At 53.7% G+C, this 16955-nt stretch overlaps 7 protein-coding genes across 7 annotated transcripts; 4 read left to right on the top strand and 3 right to left on the bottom strand.

The window, feature by feature from the left end:
• Positions 1-413: 413 nt before the first annotated feature.
• Positions 414-2309, top strand: BO72DRAFT_367375 (uncharacterized protein; the record flags this gene model as incomplete). The annotated part of the gene is made up of 2 exons (XM_040940838.1): positions 414-1860; positions 1906-2309. Coding segments are annotated over 2 exons (1851 nt in total), but the record flags the coding sequence as incomplete, so codon positions are not given.
• Positions 2310-2780: 471 nt separating this feature from the next.
• Positions 2781-4430, bottom strand: BO72DRAFT_88916 (SUR7/PalI family protein). Its single transcript, XM_040950792.1, has 2 exons — positions 3894-4430; positions 2781-3830 (listed from the first exon to the last, which is right to left on the bottom strand). Exons 1-2 carry the CDS (start codon positions 4297-4299, stop codon positions 3253-3255), a joined length of 984 nt encoding a protein of 327 aa, XP_040806380.1. The 5' UTR covers positions 4300-4430; the 3' UTR covers positions 2781-3252.
• A 1772-nt stretch (positions 4431-6202) lies between these two features.
• BO72DRAFT_474081 (PI-PLC domain-containing protein) lies at positions 6203-8107 on the top strand. The gene is made up of 3 exons (XM_040947238.1): positions 6203-7034; positions 7096-7695; positions 7763-8107. Exons 1-3 carry the CDS (start codon positions 6464-6466, stop codon positions 7981-7983), a joined length of 1392 nt encoding a protein of 463 aa, XP_040806379.1. The 5' UTR covers positions 6203-6463; the 3' UTR covers positions 7984-8107.
• Positions 8108-8348: 241 nt separating this feature from the next.
• BO72DRAFT_443818 (uncharacterized protein) lies at positions 8349-9493 on the top strand. Its single transcript, XM_040943671.1, has one exon. It carries the CDS (start codon positions 8817-8819, stop codon positions 9399-9401), a length of 585 nt encoding a protein of 194 aa, XP_040806378.1. The 5' UTR covers positions 8349-8816; the 3' UTR covers positions 9402-9493.
• A 304-nt stretch (positions 9494-9797) lies between these two features.
• On the top strand, positions 9798-11075 carry BO72DRAFT_443817 (peptide alpha-N-acetyltransferase complex A subunit ARD1; the record flags this gene model as incomplete). Its single annotated transcript, XM_040943670.1, has 2 exons — positions 9798-10165; positions 10304-11075. Coding segments are annotated over exons 1-2 (731 nt in total), but the record flags the coding sequence as incomplete, so codon positions are not given.
• On the bottom strand, positions 10766-13478 carry BO72DRAFT_443816 (uncharacterized protein). Its single transcript, XM_040943669.1, has one exon. It carries the CDS (start codon positions 13111-13113, stop codon positions 10969-10971), a length of 2145 nt encoding a protein of 714 aa, XP_040806376.1. The 5' UTR covers positions 13114-13478; the 3' UTR covers positions 10766-10968.
• Positions 13479-13758: 280 nt separating this feature from the next.
• On the bottom strand, positions 13759-16864 carry BO72DRAFT_443815 (COPI-interacting protein CEX1). Its single transcript, XM_040943668.1, has 9 exons — positions 16528-16864; positions 16314-16451; positions 16142-16252; positions 15934-16080; positions 15506-15879; positions 15160-15454; positions 14904-15107; positions 14682-14854; positions 13759-14624 (listed from the first exon to the last, which is right to left on the bottom strand). Exons 1-9 carry the CDS (start codon positions 16648-16650, stop codon positions 13871-13873), a joined length of 2319 nt encoding a protein of 772 aa, XP_040806375.1. The 5' UTR covers positions 16651-16864; the 3' UTR covers positions 13759-13870.
• Between the last annotated feature and the right edge of the window lie 91 nt (positions 16865-16955).

The following is a 16955-nucleotide window of genomic DNA, read 5'->3' as shown; positions in this document are numbered from 1 at the left end:
GTCTGATATTTGGCAGGCTACGTGCCTAGTGTCAGTCTCTGGCTCAGCCTGATCAACAAGATCTGAACACTTCTCGTCGAGACTCCGAGTTTTCGCCCGGACTACTATGCGTCTTACGATCCCGTCAATGTTCGTATAGTGACTCGGCGCCTAAAGGAGGTACGGATTGCAGTCTTTATCTTTGTGACCAGACGCTTGAAAGGGACAAGTTTCTCATTTTCATTCTCAATAGCCACTGCGCGATCGATGGCGGGCATTCTTGGACTTTGAGTCCCGAGATCACCAGCACTTCCACGCTACCCTACCACCACAACAGCATCTCACGGCTGTCTTCTAGGCGCGCAGAACCTGGCCATCAGAGTTCTCGCTGCCTAGCTTTCCCCCTTATCAACGTTATTGAGAGCTCTCTTGAGCTGAGTGGAAGCATGGCTGAAGGTATTTCTACCTCGCTCCAGACCTGCCCTGCGGATTCTCAGAGGCTTCCTGCCCTCGAGGTTCTTCCGTCTCCCCCATGTATTTCTCATCTGCATGTGAATGATCCGGGGCTTACACCTTCCCCTGGGTCCCAACTGCAGCGCTTCCCCGATGCCGCCCGAAATGGAGAACACGGCCAGTCCGTTGAAGAAGCAATATCCACCTCGGTCGACCAGCACATTGCGCCCACACCCACGGACCGACCCAAGAATACCACAACGGACTTGAGAGACGAAGGGACTGAACACGCAATAAGCGAGCAAAGTACATCGCGCCTGTCTGAAGACTCATCGGCAACGACTGCGCCCCAGCTGGACCTTCATGACTCGCCTACTGCGCCATCCACGGAGACAGCGGAGGACTTGTACGATCCTTTGTTCGACTCTGAGCTGATGTTTCATGAGCTTGACGCCGCGTTCGATTCACGCAAGCGAGCTGGCGCGGAAGCATTTGAGGAACCAGATCTCTGGCAGCAGGCCTCGAAAAGGCAGGCTCTTGAATCAATCCGGGATGAAATTACCATAACGCCAGACAAAACACCGTCACTGTCTTCTCTCGACTCGGCCTTGCAGCCTGATCGAACCGGAACTGGTCCTCACACGCCATCGGATCCTGACCAGCAGTCAACGCCTGCGGCCTTGTTCGAAGCTTTTGGTTCATTGTTTGAGGATTCACCCTTTGATGTTCCCATGGAGCTTTCCTATGATGGACTGCCTGACTTTGACTTTCATGAGCTAAGCCAGGAGCTGGCCAGAGTCAAGGCACCTCCTAATGTCAACATCGCCCCTGAGGATACGCTTTCAATCAGCGAGATCACAAAAGACCGGTTCTCTATCGACGACCAAGATCTGATTGACTGCACAAGCCGGGAGATTCTACAGCGGGTGCACGAAGAGCCACCTTACGTATCACCATATCCAACTTACGCCGGGCCTCTGGGCTACCTGCCGTCTGCTCCCAACATTCATGTCCAATATATTGAGGTCGCAGAGGATAAGGCCAACTTTCGCTTGACCTCATTGAGAAACCGGGTGCAGCAGCTTTCAGTGGAGCGACACAAGCTGAGGACTAAACTGGATCATATAACGGAAATGAGCACGATCGACAGGCGAACGGGAAAGACGCACTACGAATTGCTCCGCGAACAGAATGCTATGCTGCGACGGGTTTGCACTCAGCATCAGAACAGGGTGGAACGATACAAAAAAGAGGCGGATGAATGGAAGAGCAAGCTTCATGACCTTGGCACTGTCTATAACAATCTGCTATATGAGATCCAGGTACAGAAGCAGACGCCGGCGGTCGCGGGGATTCCTAATGGGTACAAACCTCCCCATAAGATCCAGCCTGCACCGAATCAGCAAGCCATTGCCCCAATACCCGGCGGTGTTACTGTGATTCCAGCTCGTTCTGCAAATCTCGACCCCGCAGCATCTCTCCATCGCCCCATCGCTCCCAGCCCGCCCAAACGCGAACCGGTGACGATCGACCTGACTGCTGACGATCCACCGGACACGGCCAGCCCAACCCTAGCGGAGAAGCAGCGTCAAGCAGAGATGCTCCAATCCCTTCGCAGCAAAAAGTACGCTTGGCTGACGGATGCTGACGCGGTCGACCGCCACAGTACTAGTCTCCGCTCACGGCAAGGCTTTTGCGGCAATGGCGGTGGGCCCCAGGCCCTGGAAACAATGGGGGAGGAAGCCGCCGAACGGATCCGCAACCTATCCGCCTCCGGGCTTGCGTCAGCCGGTCGCATCGAACCCTCCGATCACCGCGATGCTGATGATGATGATTTGGCTCGTATGATGGAGGAAGAGCTCGCACAGGGTTGTTGATGCAGACCCATCTATCTGACGTAATTCCTTCTTCGACTTTTGTTCTCCATTTGCGAAAAATATGATACCCATACCTGAAGAGATCAGATATCGTCACTTCTTCCTGCAAGATATCCATGTCGTTTTAGTTATCCTCTCGGGAGTTTTATGTTCCCCGCTTACCAAAGCACTTCCTTGACTTTCACAACCACCTGCACCCAAATACCCTGTATGCCCGTTGCATAGCTGCATTGTCGGTGTTATGTTCAGTTGTCCGAGTAGTAGTTGTCATCGCTTCCATAGTATCTAATGAGTATCCAGATACACAAGCTTACTATTCGCGGGGAAAGTGCCGCGCATGCATAGCCCGAGCTTCCAACTTTTGTTTTATCCCAATTTCCCTTCCCTTTCCGCCTGTGTCGCCAAAAGATGAAGTCATCAGTGAGCGACACAGCTTCAAAAACCAAGATTTTCTGCACATGATCAATCTACAAGGAGAAACTCAAAGGGAAATGATAATTTCATGCAAGCAAAAAATCCTTAGCAAATATACTTCATAAGTCGTCAAGATCGTCAATTGAAAGTTTTTCCTCCTCCCTCTTGCATTTCAAATGTAGTGGAAAAGAAGTAATTAGGGGGGAAAAAGTTCGGTCTAGAATCACACAAGTCCTTTTCTTCGTCCCAGCTTTTCCCAATTGCCTAGATCTATGGTATGTGTTGAATCGGATCAGTTTGAGGGTTGATAAGAGGTATGTATGGGGATTGGGGTGATGGGGCTTGGAAATCCCGTTGCTAGGGGTATATGTGGTGGTGGGAATAGGTGGGAGCATGTATAGGTGATGCAAGATGTCGGATTGTGTAGGTGGCTTGGTTTTGTGATGAACAAGGTATTGGTGCACTCGCTTTGGTTACCCTCAGTCCTAGAGAGTCCCACTGAGAAGACGGAATAAACACTAAAAAAAAATCAGATCCTCAACCCCTCTCGCTTCTCCACGTTCGATGCTTCGGACGAAGAAGCCGACGCCGGGGCCGCATCCGGGTGGTGTTTCTCCCGATCCGCCCGCTTCAACTGCTTCCTCGCCTTGCGGCCGCCACAGCACGAGGCGCAGCAGGACCCCAGCTGCAGGATGAAGGCGAGGAGATTGAACCCGGAGGCGATCCACATGAACGCCAGCATGCGGGTGCCGAGGGAGGCGCCGATGTTGAGGTCGTAGTCGGACGAGGTGAAGACGTTGCGGAAGATGATGAACATGACCGTCGCGACCACCGAGGCGACGATGGTGAAGAGCGCCGTCACGAAGGTGAGGATGAGGAAGGGGAAGGCGCGCAGGAAGACGAAAGTGCGGCGGCGGTGCTGCGGGTGGGCTTGGTTGACGGTCGGGTCGGCGGAGATGGTCTGCGGGGGCCGCGACGAGACGGCCAGGGGCGAGAGGAAGATCAGGATGAAGGTGAGGACGGTCGCCGTCAGGAAGAGGCCGAACATCCAGTGCGAGGCAATCCGCGCGATCTTGAGGGCGGAGGTGATATCGGAGGGAAGGGCAACTGGTGGTTGTTATTCCGAGTTAGATTGAGCTGCTGGTAATATACCTAGGGGAGGAAACGTACTGGTTGCGCCGGAGAGAAGCTCATTGAGGATGATCTCGACGGGGTTGAACCAGTAGAGAGTCTTGGGCTTCGAGCAGTTCGTAATCCCCTCGTCGAGGTAGCCCTCGCAGAAATTCCAGAGGCCGACTTGGTAGAAGTCGTGCAACCCGATGGTCCGGGCGATGGTGTTGATCAGGACGGCATTGGGGACGGAGAGTGGGATGATATTGGCCAGGTCGATCTTGAGGAAATAGGTCTCGCGGATGACGGGTTGGTCGGCGACATTGCCAATTACCACCAGAAGCAAAAAGATCCAGGCAATCAGGTAGCACAGCGAGCGGAGGATGCGATGCCAGAGTACCTTGGACCGTGTCCTACCGGCTTGCGGTCGTTGGGTGGACTTGTTGAATGAAGGAAGCTTTGCCATGGAAATCGGCGCAACTGTCGAGTTCGGATCAGGGCGGATGAGTTGGAGGGAAGCGGAGGGAAGCCCCGAGGAGTTCAGGGGGAGATCAGATAGCAAGCTGCGCAAATCCAAGAGGAGGCTGATGGTCTGAACGAGTGGTTGCGTGGATGCAGAATCGGAAAATGCAGGCTAGAGAAAAACTGCTGCAGAGGCACAGGAAAGTGCGTGGGTGTATATACTATCTATACACCCAAGGTCCCAGAAACTCAACCGACCACAGTGGATGATGACGTTACACCTCCAGGAACCACGTGCTAGGAGAAATGACCCTCTGCTAAACCTAAAGACCCTGACAGTTTGGGTGGAAAGTGAGAATTCCAATGGTAAGGACTATAGGGGGAAAGGGGGGAAAGAGGGAGAAGATGAAGAGAGTGGTAGAGACTGATGAGGTGGACTGAGGTGGACTGAGGTGGAAAGGGGATACAACAGGAGAAAGATCGGACAAAAGTAAAATTATCAGGTCGAAAAATGAGAGACACAATGGAGACTGTAATGGGGGTGTAACAGCTCCGCCTGGCGGTTTAGTCGCACGTAATGACGGCTGCGGCGCCCAAGAAGGAAAGGATAAGATCTAGACCCTCAAGGACGGTTCAGCAAAAGTGGCTGGTGAGATTTGGATAAGAGGAGGTGAGGTCCAGAGGTGGTAAATGGTTGCGATGAGCATGGGCGCGCCACTCGAAGGCGGGGGGGGGGGGGAGGGCTTGATGGCCCAATTGAAACTAGATGATGATCGTGGACGATGATTTTTTTTCTCAGTAGAATAGAATCAATTGACTGCAATGAACAATCTCGATAGGGCCTGGAGGAAGACTGGCGATGGCCTGCCTATCAGGGATGAATAAGTGATGAATTGATCTGCCTAGAACAGTTTCGGGAGCTCGATTGGGTGGATTAGACGCCTGCGACGTCACTTGCGGCAGTAGCGTGGCCCCACTTGGCTGCCGCCAAGAAAGCTATGCGGGGCGCTTACCAGAGCCGATCCTCCGATCGTCTTGCATGAATCTTGTCTATTCAGTGCTGACGAAGTACGGAGTAATTATGGTACTTGAGTAATTGCTCCAGAGTAAAAGTATTTATCTCAGAGAACAGAACAACAGAGATGGTAAACCATTGGCGACTTTGGTCTCGATAAATAGAGATAGCGAACCAATGCCCAGCAAGCCCAATCAAGATGTTGTGTTCCATCCTGTAATCTAAATGGAACCCGTGCGATACAATTAGTTGATTATCAGTTTAATTTTAGCTCTGCATCGCACATCGCTGTTGGCATCGCCTTCTTTTTTCCGAATACGATACAATGTGTCCTCACTTGAACAGTGCATGCCATTCAACTCTAAAATCTAACCCCACCACATGGTTAACTACCCTATCCTATTGACTGAGTGTCAACCACGTCGGCATTTTCGCCAAGCTGTTTGAGCTTCGCTTAGATTTGCAGATCTTGATATGCAGCCCACACACTCAGGAGTTGATATGGGGTTGGCATGGGATCCCCATCACGGACAATAAACCTCATTCTTGACTAGCTATAAAAGACCAAGCTCAACTGTGTAGTTTAAAAGAAAGCCCCGTGTTGATAGGGTCTAGACCAGAGTTCAGTATTTGAGATGCTCATACTTACATAGTACCAGAGAAAAAGGGCCCAAAGTAAAAAAAAAAGGTTCAGCGTGGCGCATTGAAGTTTTAGGTTAAGCAAGCAAATGTCGTCATTGGTTGAAATGGGGGCAAGGTTGCAGCCTAATCAAGTAATGAGTACCATTGCAGGGGTTGTCTTTAGGGTCACGGTTAACTTACTGGTGGTTACTGACTGTATCAACATTACCCTGAAAATACATACTTACACTTTTCTCCCCTCCCTTTTACCTTTAACCCTTTTTCATCAGTGGGGGATATTATTGTTATTATTCTTTTCTTCCCATCAGGCACATTACCCTCTCGCCTGATCTCTCGTGCAACTCGACATTCTTCTTTCATTCTTTACACTTTCATTTTTTAGACACACCCCTTCATATATAATCATATAAAGTTAGATACCAGCTAACTTATTCATTGAGACGGCAATTCGTTCAGTAGCAGCGCTGCGTCCCTCGCCTCCGACTTCCGCTCTTCCGCCCACTCCGGCATCATGCGGTTGATCGCTCATCTGCTCCCCCTTCTGCTGGCCGGCATCCTACCCTCCTATGCCAAAGATGAGGCCACAACGATCACTTCAGCAGGGGATGGGGCCCTCGTCCTGACTGGATCGATCACCACCTCCATTAGCGAAGCGACTCTCCCGACAGGTGACTATCTCTCATACACCTCGACGATCACGCTCTCCAACGACCACACGACCGGAACTAGCACCAGGGTTGGGGTTAGCACCATCACCGATGCCAGCTCCTCGGGCAATGCAACGGCCACGACGACAAGTTCGCGCTCGAGCACTAGCTCGAACTCTGTGACGCTGCTGGTGGGTGGTGGCCACCATACCATGAATGGCACAGCCAACGCGACAAGCACCTCCACCACCTCCGCAACATCGACCCCGGTCGTCAACACGCAGCCCTGCAATGGCTACTCCGACTTCTGCTCGCGCAAGTACTCCAACATTACCATGGTCGCCGCGCACAACAGCCCGTTTGTCAAACCGGGCAACGCGGCGGCCAACCAGGCCTACAAGGTGACGGATCAGCTGAATGATGGCATCCGCATGCGTAAGTCAATGACCCGGAGAGTTGCGCAACATGGACTAACAGGCGTTACCCTCCGCAACAGTGCAATTCCAGACACACTTGATCAACGGGACCCTTTATCTCTGCCACACGAGTTGCGAGATGCTCAACGTTGGCACGCTGGAGGACTACCTGACCACCGTGACCACCTGGATCAAGACGCACCCATACGACGTGGTTACGATCCTGATCGGCAACTACGACTACGTGGACCCGGGCAACTTCACGGCCCCCGTGCAGAACTCGGGGCTGATGGACTATGTGTGGACGCCGCCGAAGATCCCCATGGCGTTGGACGATTGGCCGACGCTGTCGAACATGATCCTGTCCGGGAAACGCGCGGTCGTCTTCATGGACTACCAGGCCAACCAGACCGCCTACCCGTGGCTCATGGATGAGTTCTCGCAGATGTGGGAGACCCCGTTCTCGCCCACCGACGCCGCGTTCCCCTGCACGGAGCAGCGCCCGCCGGACCTGTCGGTTCAGGACGCCAAGAACCGGATGTACATGGCCAACCACAACCTGAACCTGGATGTGAGCATCGGCAGTATCAGTCTGCTGATCCCCAACACGGCCATGCTGAACCAGACCAATGCGGTGTCGGGCTACGCGAGTTTGGGCCGGATGGCCGAGAACTGCACCGGTGAGTTTTTTTTGGGGGGGGGAATCCAGCCCGCGAAGAGCGTATACTGATGTGTGCATGATAACAGATACATGGGGCCGGCCACCGAATTTCCTGCTAGTCGACTACTACAACTACGGCAACTTCAACGGGTCCGTGTTCGCGGTGGCTGCCGAGATGAACAACGTCACATACAGCGGCACATGCTGTGGAACGGCCTCAGCGGCCCCGATAGTGCTGCCGGGGCCCAGCATGCTAGGGACGTTGTTCGTGGTGGTGGGGGTGTCATTGGTGGGATGGATGTTTTAGCTTTTGAGTATATATACCTTATATAAGTTTTTGTTTTTTCTGATGGATCACGAGAAATGAGCGTTGTATGATGACTAGTGGAGATATATAGTGCAACCGAATCAATAATTTTTGCTTCTTTTTGCATATTTATAGTTCAATAGTAAATGCGCCCACATCTGCCTGCATACAAGTAGAGGAGGCCGACTTGAGGATGTATGGTCAGGTAACTACGGAATACTTCCTATGCTGCGGTGATGGCCAATTATTGCATTTGATATAGAGTGTCTAATCGAGGAAAGCGCTTTCGCTGCCACTTGGCATCGAGGTGCATGGTCTATACTTGAATTAGTCGTTAGTTCTTCTCTAAAGTTAACCACATACTGCTATTTTCCTCATGCCTTTCGTAGACTGGCATTCGACCAACTTATGTCATATTTCTCCCCCGCATAGAGTACTTCGTTCCCACTGTCCTTCCCCGCTTTCGTGTCGCGATGTCCTCCCCATTTCTTGATCCTCGAGGCGATCAAATCCCGCAAGAGCAGGTCCTTGGAAGCGGAAGCTCGGCCGTTGTTCTGCTTCAAGAAGGCGCTGCCGTCAAAATCCCGTTACGGTATCTGTGGAGCTCCGACTCCGACGTGAAAGTGAACCTTTCCAGCCTCCGACGCGAGCAAAGTATCTATCGTCGCTTGCAAAGCGATCCGGATGACCGCTCTAGCGGCATCGTCGGGTGTCTTGGGTGTTCAGCGGAGTCCACCCAACTGGCTTACATGGCTAATGGCAACCTTCGGGCTTGTCTCGAAACGCGCCGGCCGCCGCCGTCGCAGGAGCTTCAGCTCACCTGGTTTCGGGCCATGGCACGCACCCTTTGCTACATCCACGAAAAACGGGTGCTTGTTGCGGACATCGCCACTCGCAATTTTCTCCTGGACACCGATCTGGCGGTTAAAATCTGCGATTTGTCCGAGGCGTCGCTCTTGCCACTGGAGTCCGATATGGAGACCGCCGATGACAATGGATACACCACCCAAATCGATGTCGGCCTCCTGGGGACGGTCCTGTACGAAGTCATGACCGGCACGAAGTGTGAGATCGACCTTCTCAAGCACAACACCTCCACCGACGGCAGAGCGTATTGGCCGGAGAGGAAGTCTCTGCCGAGCACGGAGGGCCTTTGGCTCGACTGGATCGTTGAGGGCTGCTGGGACGGTGAATTCCGCAGCGCGCACAGCCTCCGGCGAGCATTGGATTCGGTCGATCTACGGCAGCGTCCCTCTTCGGTTGATCAACCGTGTACCACGACTCCCTTCCGTCTTTCTACGAGTGTGAGTAGTATCACGGAGTATGCGAGAGATCGGCCGATCACGACTGTCAATCGGGTCTTGAGCTTGACAATGTTCACTCTTACGATCGGCAGGAGAGTGTTTACGGTGTCATGAGGTTGTCCCTTGGCTTTAACAAATACTCTGGCATCGCAAATTGACATAGATCGCCACACAAGCCATGGACTTTCCGCCGTCACATCACCAACAATCACTCCGTAGGTATATGGAGTACCATACCTGAGTACATACATAGTAGGAACGGTAAGGAGCCGGGAGATAAAAACACTATACCAAATCAGGACTAGCACGCACCTGACCCGAGCATCTCCCCTCTCTCTCTCTCTCCGCCTTAACAATAAACCAAGCACCATCAATCACCAGTTATCTAACCTGTCAAATTATCTCCGCCCACCCACACCCATCCTCACATCAATCGACCCCTCCAACCACCAGGGCCACCCCTCACACCCTCTCTCTCCACCTTCTCTTTTCTATCTCCCCCCCCCCCCCCCCCCCCCCCCGCCCGCCGAACAAAATGGTCGACATCCTCCCCCTAAGCAGCTACCCCTCGTACATCGACCTCCTCCCCTCCATCCAAACCTGCAACATCACCAACCTCCCCGAGAACTACTTCCTAAAGTACTACCTGTACCACGCGCTGACCTGGCCGCAACTGTCCTTCGTGGCGGTGGTGCGGCCCAAGAACGGCTACAGCAAGCATGGCGGCAGCGACAGCTACCCCAAGGTCGTCGGCTACGTGCTGGCCAAGATGGAGGAGGAGCCCACGGACGGGGTCGCGCACGGCCACATCACCTCGCTGAGCGTGATGCGCACGCACCGCCGGCTGGGGATTGCGGAGCGGTTGATGCGGATGAGTCGTACGTTTCCCAGCCCTTCCCCTCTCCCCCATTCATCATCCTAGCGGTGTGGGTTTCGGACGAAAGAAGAGAAATGAGTTGAAGGACGGGGAATGAAAATGGCTTAATGCTGACTGGATATTGTTTGTATGTGGGCAGAAAGAGCAATGGCCGAGTCCCACCGCGCGCAATACGTCTCGCTGCACGTGCGCGTCTCCAACACCGCCGCCCTGCGCCTCTACCGCGACACCCTGGGCTTCCAGGTCGAGTCCGTCGAGAGCAAGTACTACGCCGATGGCGAGGACGCCTACGCCATGCGCATGGATCTGTCGGATATGTGGGTCGACTGGGCCAAGATCGAGCGCGAGGACCGCGAGCGCGCCGCCAAGGAGGAGAAGGACGGCGATGAGGGCGAGCCCGTCGGCGAGCTGGGCAAGGCCGACGACGGCGACAAGAAGGATCAGGAGAAGATGGTGCGTGTCAAGGTCGGCCGCGGCCTGGGGGTCGGCGATCTGGTCGAGAAGAATGAGGCGGCGCAGGCGAGTAACTAGTGCTGCCATCTCCTTGGAATCTACCCAAAAAAAAGCGTTTAGAGAGTCAAAGGTTGGAAGGTTACAACTCCAAAACGGTTACCGTTGCGGCCAAAATGCTTGTATGTACAGTACAACACAACTCCACATAAGAATGCCTCCGACTTTCAACCCAATACACAAGTAGACAAGACAGACCGACGACACCTTGCTATGCATATCCCATCCCGCTTGCTAATTCGACACGACGCTAACCTGACTACGTTATGCTGAGGCCCTCGTTTTATGCTCACCCTATCTGCGTCCCAACGGACCTCGTTTCCCTTCACCTGCATTCTTTGCATCGGCTGACTTCCCAGTCCCCTTGTCCGACGAAGCGGACTTCTTATCACTACTCTCAGACTTCTCTTTCGGTATCACCTTGTCGTCTTTCTTCTCTATATCGCGCGATGACTCCGTACTCGGTGCACGAACTGGGCTGATCTCACTGGCTTCCGTCTCGGCCGCAGACTGTACCGGAGACGAAAGCGATGCAGTCGACTGGACCGTCGACGGGGCCTCGAGGCTATTCTCCAACTCGAGAGTCTGAAGGCGCTGCTCCAACGCCGCATCCGAAGCAGTCTCGGACGTCTGTCGCGCTCGTTGCTCCTGGCGGCGACGGTTGCGCTTCAACCGTCGATTCTCCCGCTGTTCCTCACGGGCCCGCCGTACGACATCCCGGAAGGCCTTGCGCGTCGCCCGCGTTTCCTCCTTCACGGCGCGCTTCTCGGCCTGTTTCCGCTGCTGCTGTTGTGGCGATTCCCACCGGCCCCAGCCGTGGCGCCAGTGGCTTCGGCCCGAAACGCGGTTTTGCCGTCGTGATTCTTGCAAAAGATCGAGTTGGCGGCGGAGGCCCACGGCTTGCTCATACAGAGCTCGGTCATGGTAGTCATCCAGTGACAACAGCTGTGCGCGGACGGTAGCCAGATCGGACGCGCTGAGTTCGGAAGTGGTTGAAAACGTATCTATCGATGAGAAAGAGGTATCCGAAGCTTCTGAGCTCACGGATGCCCGCCGCGTGCGATCCGGCGGTGTTGAGACCGGTTGTTGGTTTGTGATGATGCCCGTTGTAGTCTCCGTCGGGGCAGCGGTGGGTTGGGTATAGGGTGCGTTGTAGTATCCGATCTTCGGGGGCTCGCTCGCACCCCACTCGTTCTGCGGGCGACCGCTGAACCCAGTGAACGCGTCGCCCATTTTCCGTCCTGAGAGGCCAGCTTGCTCCTCCAACCAGCGGCTATGAGCTATAGCTTGTTCTTCGACTTGTCGACCGTAGTGCTGGGCTTGTGCGCTAATGTGATCACCATATTGCGCAGCTTGTTCAGTAATGCGTTCACCGTATCTCTGGGCCTGGGAAGCCAGCGATGCTATCCACCCGAGAGGGCCGCCTTTTGATTGGCCCTGAATTTGACCGGTATAACCATATGGGGGCGCATTCCAACCCCACGTATTTGGTAGTGGATACTGTCCCGGTGGAGGCGGAGGCGGAGCGGCGTAAGGATACACAGGAGGTTGGACTGGAGGGATACCGGGAGGGTTGTAAAAAGTAGGAGGACCATATGGGGCAGCATAGGGTCCAGGCACTGGAGGAGGCGGGTAGGGCTGGAAACCATAGGGTCCGGGACTAGGTGTAGCGTTTGGTGGAGCGGCGGCAACCTGACCTGGGGTTGTTGGTGGCGCATTCGGTTCCTGCTGACGAGTTCGGCCGGCATTCGAGGCAGCCTGTCCGGTGCGGCTTGTTGCAGCCGGATAACATTTAGGGCACAGAGACGATCGTGGCGTCCGTTGAGGATCCATCACGTAATTATACATCACACGGGCTGACCGTGGTTCGAAGAAGTATTGATTCCATTCCATGATCACCGCGGAAATGCGCCGCTTGCGATCCGCGTCGCTCTCCTGAGGTCGATCCTTGCGATCGCGCTGGATTTCGGCTCTGAGTTGACGGGGTAGTTCGGAAGACGACGACGCAAGTCCGAGATGTGGGGGGAAAAGACACCGTAGGAACATGTCCCAGTCCTGCTGGGTGATGTCCTCCGTCCGCGTATTCCAGCACCGCGGACGACGGGGAAAGTCTTTAGACTGACTCCGTGGATAGATAGTGACGCAATGTTCTGCGATCGGCCGCTCGGGATTCTGCGTTGCAGCGACTCTCTCGGCGAAGTAAGCCGCTGCAGAGGTAAAATGGGCGGGCAGCGAGGCGGAGGCCGCTGTACTCTCACTCCCAGCGAGACTCGTCGCAGGGCTGGCGGGTGGGTCATACGATGCTGCATCACCCCCCCGCAGGCGGAGCAAAGTGCGATTAACTTCTGCAGATGCGGCAGCGTTTCTATTGCTGGCTTGGGCGATCATTGGATCGACCGCGGAGTATGGCGGAGGAGGAGGAACCTCCTCGGAATCCATGGCGACGGCGTGGAGCGATTAAATGCTAGAGGACAAAGCGGGGGAGCAGTCATCAAAAGTGGTAGATCAACCTTCAGGCTCATCAATCGTCATCCATTGCGCTCAATATGACATGGAATACCACCGGCCCAGACGGACGCAGGGACAACGGAGGCGCTGGAAGGCAGCAGGATTGTTAACTAGTACATCATCGGTGTGGTTCGAGTTATACACAGGCTCTGGGGAAGATCAAGACAAGTGGCAGGCAACTCACATGTAATGATAAGAAGAACCAAAGACGCGCCTGAGGGTATATGAAGGAAAAGCTGATAATAATAAATGCCGGAAATCCTGGGATGGAGGGGGAGGAAGTTCGGAGAGGAGGGAGGGAGGGAGGGAGGGAGAAGAAGGAGGCTGAGTGGGAATCATCCATCGGGCGGCGGGCGGAGGATCGGCGAATGCACTGAGAAGTGCCGAATCACGGGGCGGCTTCCCCGCTGACTGACTTCCGCCCTATTAAGTCGATCACTATAGTGGTTTCATGTTGAGTATATCTACAGGCTATGTCTTATGCCTGTCCGTATAGTTATAGTACAGGACATAAAGTTTTTGTCGGGAATACCATCTCTGATATATCTAGTATTATATTCCAATCCTGATCTAATAAGGTATCGAGATATCCGCAGCACTATTTGTTGCGACCAGACAGCCATATGTTTACTCCGTCCTGCTCCCAACGCCATGCCTATGTGCAATAGAAAAAAAAAATCTTGAAATCTCAATCCCATGCATCACCCCATCCGTCATCCTCATCCTCATCTTTGGGTTTGGTATCGATCTTCTTAGCAGGTGCAGCCGTCCTCGATTGAGCCACACTGCCACGACTCGATGTACGTGAAACAGTCGCAGAGCTAGTTTTGTTCAAGCCCTTAGGCAACGGCTTCTTGACCTTCGACTGTGCCGCAAGCCAGCCTGCAAAGTCCGGCTCCCCGCCATCATCGTATGGTACTGCGGCTGCCTTGGGCGCTGGAGCCGGTACGGAAGGGGTGCTGCTTGCGGCTACTTCGAACGGATCCTCTTCCTTAAGCGCACTCCCCTCGTCCTCATCGTCTACCGCGCCCCAAGCGTCGTACACATCCTCAGGTTCTTCCTCCTTGGCCACCATTGGTGGCTGCTCAGACACGGATCGGTTTAGGGAATGACCCGCGGGGCGCGCTGTATCCTTAGGGACAAGTGGCGATGACCGAGTCGGACGAGGCACTGACGCAGAGCGCACAGGCTCTGGCTCGGCAGGCTTGGCAACATTTGCGGTGGGCTCAATTTCGCCATTGGCCGCCGTAAGCTTATTTGTGAAAGACGAAATGGCCCATCCCGCCCACGATTTGTCGTTGCTTGTTCCGATGCGAGCGGTGTCTTTGGCGGGTTCGGGACTGGTTGTGGATGGAAGCACCGTGTCGGCCATGGTGCTGCTAAACTTTCGGATACGCTGAAGGTAAAGGTCCAGGGTCTTATTTGCCTGGTCTCGCACCATCCTAATGTTATTGCATTAGCCCCAGCCCTATGCATGTTTTAATGAGAATAGCGCATACTTCTCTTTATCCAGTAAAGAAGGGCAAATGGCGGGCAGCACTTTGCCCGCACAATCCTCTTCCGAGAAGAATTCCATCGTTGCGCCTAACGCGAGTAAACCAGCACTGCGCGCGTGTACAAACGGGTCTCGAAGGGATCTTGAGAAAGCTGCGATGAGAACTTTGGATCGTGACTACCCACTGTCAGCAAAGGAAATCAGCAGAGCTCCGAATCGCACTTACACCCTGTCCAAGATTCTTTGCTATTTTGCCCAAGCAGATAGTTGTATTTGTACGAATTCCGGGCTGTTCATCATTCGCAGTCCGCGCCAGATATTTCAATAAGTCACCATTGATAGTGCGGTCGTTGAGTTTGTTGATAATTGGCAAGACTGCCTTGACTGTCTGCTCGCGGACCACGGGTGCCGCATCCGTGAAGCCGGAGGTCTAGTATGGTAGTGTTAGCAGGGACAAGCAAGCAAAGCGGCGATTGACCTACAATCTGAGGAAAGATCTTATCATTGACAACCCTTTGGGGTAAATTATCAATCATCATCGGTAGATGGTCCAGCAGACAGACCCGCAGAGCCCGATCAGGGTTGCCAAATAGTCGAACAATCACTGGGGTAAGCTTCGCGTTGAACTCCTCCGATGACAGCTTAGAACCGATCTTTAGAACCGCACTGAGCACTTTCGGGCCGCCTCCGCCGAATTCGACGGACTTCAGAAGTTCCGGAAGCACCTTCATCTTGAAGAACTCCTCAGGGAAGTCCTCCGACAGGGAATCGAGCTCACTATACCACTTAGCATTAGTTCGATTCTTTAGATTTGGAGCAGAGACATACTTCACGAATTCTTCCCGCTCAACATCGCTTTTCAGGCCCAGACTTTCTATATCGTCGCATAAGCGGATGAGCGGTGTCTGGAAAAACCCGCCGCTCTTCTTTCCCTGCTCGACAAAATGAGCGGGACTCAGCCGCAGCTTAGGGCTGGCTGTGCATAGCCGTTTATAGCTCTGGTGCATACTAGGTGGTATGTTGGTCGTCTTGCCGACCTGGTCACCACCTGTGAAGCTGCCATTGAAGACTTCATAGATTAGTATTCCCAATCCGAATGAGTCAATGGCTGTGAGCGGGTGGCGCTTGATGATATCCCAGCCCCCCTTAACGACTTCCGGAGGTGTGTATCGAGCCGCGTCCGGTAGAAAACTGGCATATGTCTGTTCAAGAGGTCAGCACTCCTCTATGTCCAACACTTTGGCAGAGTGTCTTACGTATATAACGGCGTCCTCCTCATTCATTGAACTTAAAATGTCAAACCCTCCCAGCTTCCATTCGCCACTTTCACTCGTGAACACCGACGAGGCTCTGACGGCACCATGGACGGACGACGCATCGGCGTTGATGAACTTCAGAGTGGACTGAGACCAGTGTTAATTATTGTGGCAGTCGTCATCTATATTCAGGACAGCAAGCACATACTGCGACGGCGTACAGCCCCCATTTGGCCGTCTCCTCGCTCAGGCTTCTCCGCTTCACGTGCCAGGACAGAGGTACAACACGCTCGGTAACGATGTAAAGATTGGCGTCCGTCTGCAATCAATTAGAGTCGTTGCCCTCAGCAGGAAGTGCCATGTGCAAAGCCGCGCATTACCTCAATCGTGTCCAGGACCTTGATCACGCCGGGATGTCTTAATGTTCGTGACTTTCGCACTGCATTTTTGGCGAGCGGTAACCGAGACTTGTTTGCGGCGATATCGAATGTAAACACACTACACGGTGACCCGTCGTCCTATTCGTGGCAGCACGTTTCGCATTAGCTCTCAGTGTCAATGCGACCCCACGAGAAAGTACATGAAGCTTCATACCCGTTTCGTAGCATTATGAAGAGCCCAAATGGAGTCAGCAATATCAACTCTGTCTCCGAGGGAGTAAGGAAAGGAGCTGCCTTTGGCGATGGCAGATGCGACAGCAGATTTGAGGAAATCCATCGTCGCAAATGGGGAGTGTGGGTGATAGGGGATTGGCCGCTAGCTGGTCTCAAGCAGCACCGGTCGCAACAGTTGTTCGAATATCGGGTAGAATGTAGGAAGCGTGTAGCAGACAACAAGCGCAGTTTAAAGTATGTTCCAAAGGCGAGCAATGTTTGCGGCCCCCAAATTGACAATGAGGTGTTGGTATAGGCGGAGGAGGAGAGGGGGAGATGACACTCAATCAATAATAATCATACATAAGATGATCCGCGGGACTCGGCCAAGTTGAAGGCGGAGCTTGAACTGCCCCGCCCCGAATCAGG

Source organism: Aspergillus fijiensis (genome assembly GCF_003184825.1).
Source record: "Aspergillus fijiensis CBS 313.89 unplaced genomic scaffold BO72scaffold_2, whole genome shotgun sequence".
NCBI classification, from domain to species: Eukaryota; Fungi; Ascomycota; class Eurotiomycetes; order Eurotiales; family Aspergillaceae; genus Aspergillus; species Aspergillus fijiensis.
The sequence above is the reverse complement of the archived record's forward strand: the minus strand, read 5'-3'. Positions and strand labels throughout refer to the sequence as shown.

Coding starts and splice junctions, on each gene's coding strand:
- BO72DRAFT_88916 (XM_040950792.1), bottom strand. CDS start 4,299: ATGGCAAAGCTTCCTTCATTCAACAAGTCCACCCAACGACCGCAAGCC. Junction 3,831..3,893: donor GCTTCTCTCCGGCGCAACCA/GTACGTTTCCTC, acceptor AACAACCACCAG/TTGCCCTTCCCTCCGATATC.
- BO72DRAFT_443818 (XM_040943671.1), top strand. CDS start 8,817: ATGGCACGCACCCTTTGCTACATCCACGAAAAACGGGTGCTTGTTGCG.
- BO72DRAFT_474081 (XM_040947238.1), top strand. CDS start 6,464: ATGCGGTTGATCGCTCATCTGCTCCCCCTTCTGCTGGCCGGCATCCTA. Junction 7,035..7,095: donor GAATGATGGCATCCGCATGC/GTAAGTCAATGA, acceptor CCTCCGCAACAG/TGCAATTCCAGACACACTTG. Junction 7,696..7,762: donor GATGGCCGAGAACTGCACCG/GTGAGTTTTTTT, acceptor GCATGATAACAG/ATACATGGGGCCGGCCACCG.
- BO72DRAFT_443816 (XM_040943669.1), bottom strand. CDS start 13,113: ATGGATTCCGAGGAGGTTCCTCCTCCTCCGCCATACTCCGCGGTCGAT.
- BO72DRAFT_443815 (XM_040943668.1), bottom strand. CDS start 16,650: ATGGATTTCCTCAAATCTGCTGTCGCATCTGCCATCGCCAAAGGCAGC. Junction 16,081..16,141: donor GGGGGCTGTACGCCGTCGCA/GTATGTGCTTGC, acceptor CACTGGTCTCAG/TCCACTCTGAAGTTCATCAA. Junction 14,855..14,903: donor CAAAGAATCTTGGACAGGGT/GTAAGTGCGATT, acceptor GACAGTGGGTAG/TCACGATCCAAAGTTCTCAT.